The 2,125-nt window shown below is 41.7% G+C and overlaps 1 protein-coding gene across 1 annotated transcript in view; it reads left to right on the top strand.

Annotated features, from left to right (window-relative positions):
• The first annotated feature begins 6 nt into the window (after positions 1 to 6).
• The window catches only part of PAM (peptidylglycine alpha-amidating monooxygenase), a 212,829-nt gene continuing 210,710 nt past the window's right edge, over positions 7 to 2,125 (top strand). The window contains exons 1-2 of the mRNA XM_045285191.1: positions 7 to 111; positions 1,031 to 1,151. Coding sequence (XP_045141126.1) covers positions 20 to 111; positions 1,031 to 1,151 — 213 coding nt within the window. The 5' untranslated portion in view covers positions 7 to 19. The remainder of the gene's footprint in view (positions 112 to 1,030; positions 1,152 to 2,125) is intronic.

The following is a 2,125-nucleotide window of genomic DNA, read 5'->3' as shown; positions in this document are numbered from 1 at the left end:
CCGCCCTCCCCGCGCGGACATGGCCGGCCGCGTCCTCCGCCTGCTAGCCCTCCTGCTCGTGCTTCCAAGCGGCTGTCTGGGTTACAGAAGCCCACTGTCGGTCTTTAAGAGGTGGGTGTCTTCTGGGGGGTGTTTTGTGTTTTAACAGAGGCCGTGTTGTTTGGGTGTTTTCGGTGCCTGCTGCTTGGAAATGCCACCACTTTTCCGAACCTTCTGGTTGGAGAAACGCACACGGCTGATTTACTTTGCCGACACGACCTGGCTTGCGGCGCGGTAACTTCTGGTGAAGCGCCCCTCATGGCACAAGCCCCACGGTGCTGTAGCCGGGCTGCCCTGGCTTTGAAAACTCCTGCTAGAAGTTGTGATTTCCATTACGAAGCGCTCCCTCTCGGGGAGATATTTCAGCACGGCAACCGAGTCGTCTGGGCTGGAATGCTCCCTTGTTTATAACAGCTCGAAGGACAGATCCGTGGTGGTGCGAACCCCACCAGTCTGTACTAGCTCACAAGAAAACACTGCGCTGTGTACACACGCCTCCTCATAGTTACCCTATTAAATATGTATGCCCTTGTACATTTGTGATTCACATCGCAGTCTTTTTTCCCTTCTGAATTCAGACAACTCTGCCTGGCAAGATTCTTGTTGTTGTTTTTCGCTGTAGTGATACACTCCCACAACAGTGCCAAGATTTTTACCGGGAGGGTGAATTTCTGATTTGTTAACACTAGGCTATCATTTTCTAGTAATTCACATATTTTAACAAGTTTTTATCAAATTGAGGTTTAAAGTGCCTTGCTTGCTGTTTGGATTCTGTTGACCAATTCAGTACACAATGTTCTTGGACAATAAAATGCAGTTCTGAGTATATCTTAAAGTAATGTATGATCAACACATCTTTAGGGTTTTGATCCAGTCTCAACCAGTAAGTAATCCTTAGTCTTAAAATCATAGAATTCTTTCATTGCCCTTCTTATGTAAAGACTCTGTTATGCCCAAGGATATTGAAATTGAGATCGTCTTCCTTTTTAAGGTTTAAAGAAACTACCAGATCATTCCCCAATGAATGTCTTGGTGCCTCCAGACCAGTAATTCCAATTGATTCGTCAGATTTTGCCATGGATATTCGCATGCCTGGGGTTACCCCTAAACAGGTGAGAGACCGTCTATATTTCATTCTTCACTTGTTGATGCATATATTTTATAATTAAATCAAGGAAATTGCATTTATAGTAGTGGTAACTTTTTAAAAGGAGGTGTTTGGTTTTAAGACTCGGGTAGGGTTAATATAATTGGCCAGTCTAAAGAGGAGGTAAATAATTTCTCTTAAATGTAGTTGTTGTTTTTAATAGAACCTCAGGAAAGGTACTTTTTGAGATTCTCTTTGGAGTGATTTTTTGTAATAAGTTGTTTAAATATGTGTTAAAATATGAAAAGTTTTTCTAATAAAGGAAAATTAGATTGAGCAGCTGCAGCTGAGATTCATTACCCTTGTATGACAGCTAAATTTAGGAAGTAAAAATAAGTGGTTTCCTGCCAAGAACTTGGAAAAAATTCCACACTCTTAAAAGTTAAGGAGACTGTTCATACAGGTGGTTGATTGTGAGTTTTCTGTCGCGTGACTGGCTTGTTGTAAGACATCTATTCTGAAGCAGTAACAGCAGACCTCATACGAATGAGCCTCGAGAGTATAGAGTAGAACTGGAAAAGAACTGGAAAACAGCGTGGGCTGTTCTTCTAACTTAGGCACAGAGAGGCTCAGACCCTTCTTGTGTGCAAGGTGTTTCATTAAGCATAAAAAGGGCAGAATCAATTATGTTTTGCAGCCATGCAGTGCAGGGATTTATGTGTCATTAAAAGATAGTCTCCTTTTGAAGAGCTACAGAGACAGGGAAAGACCTGGATGGTGTAGAGCTGCAGTGGCTGATGACTCATTGTTGCAGATAACATTTTTTTTTTAAGTACTGAGAAAAATAAAAGTATGCTAGTAAGGAGAATTTCTTTTAAAGTAACATCTTAAGGTCTAGAAAGTACACCTATATTGGGGTGGGAGAGTGGGGACAAAAAATTAGTATCCAGTTACTTGAGGATAGTGTGATTTAATTATCTGCCACTAGAAATAAGTACC

The sequence above is a fragment of the Echinops telfairi genome, unplaced genomic scaffold (assembly GCF_000313985.2).
Source record: "Echinops telfairi isolate 266 unplaced genomic scaffold, ASM31398v2 ScPeMD7_7469;HRSCAF=8507_1, whole genome shotgun sequence".
Taxonomy (NCBI): Eukaryota; Metazoa; Chordata; class Mammalia; order Afrosoricida; family Tenrecidae; genus Echinops; species Echinops telfairi.
This window is presented reverse-complemented; position numbering and strand designations above follow the sequence as displayed.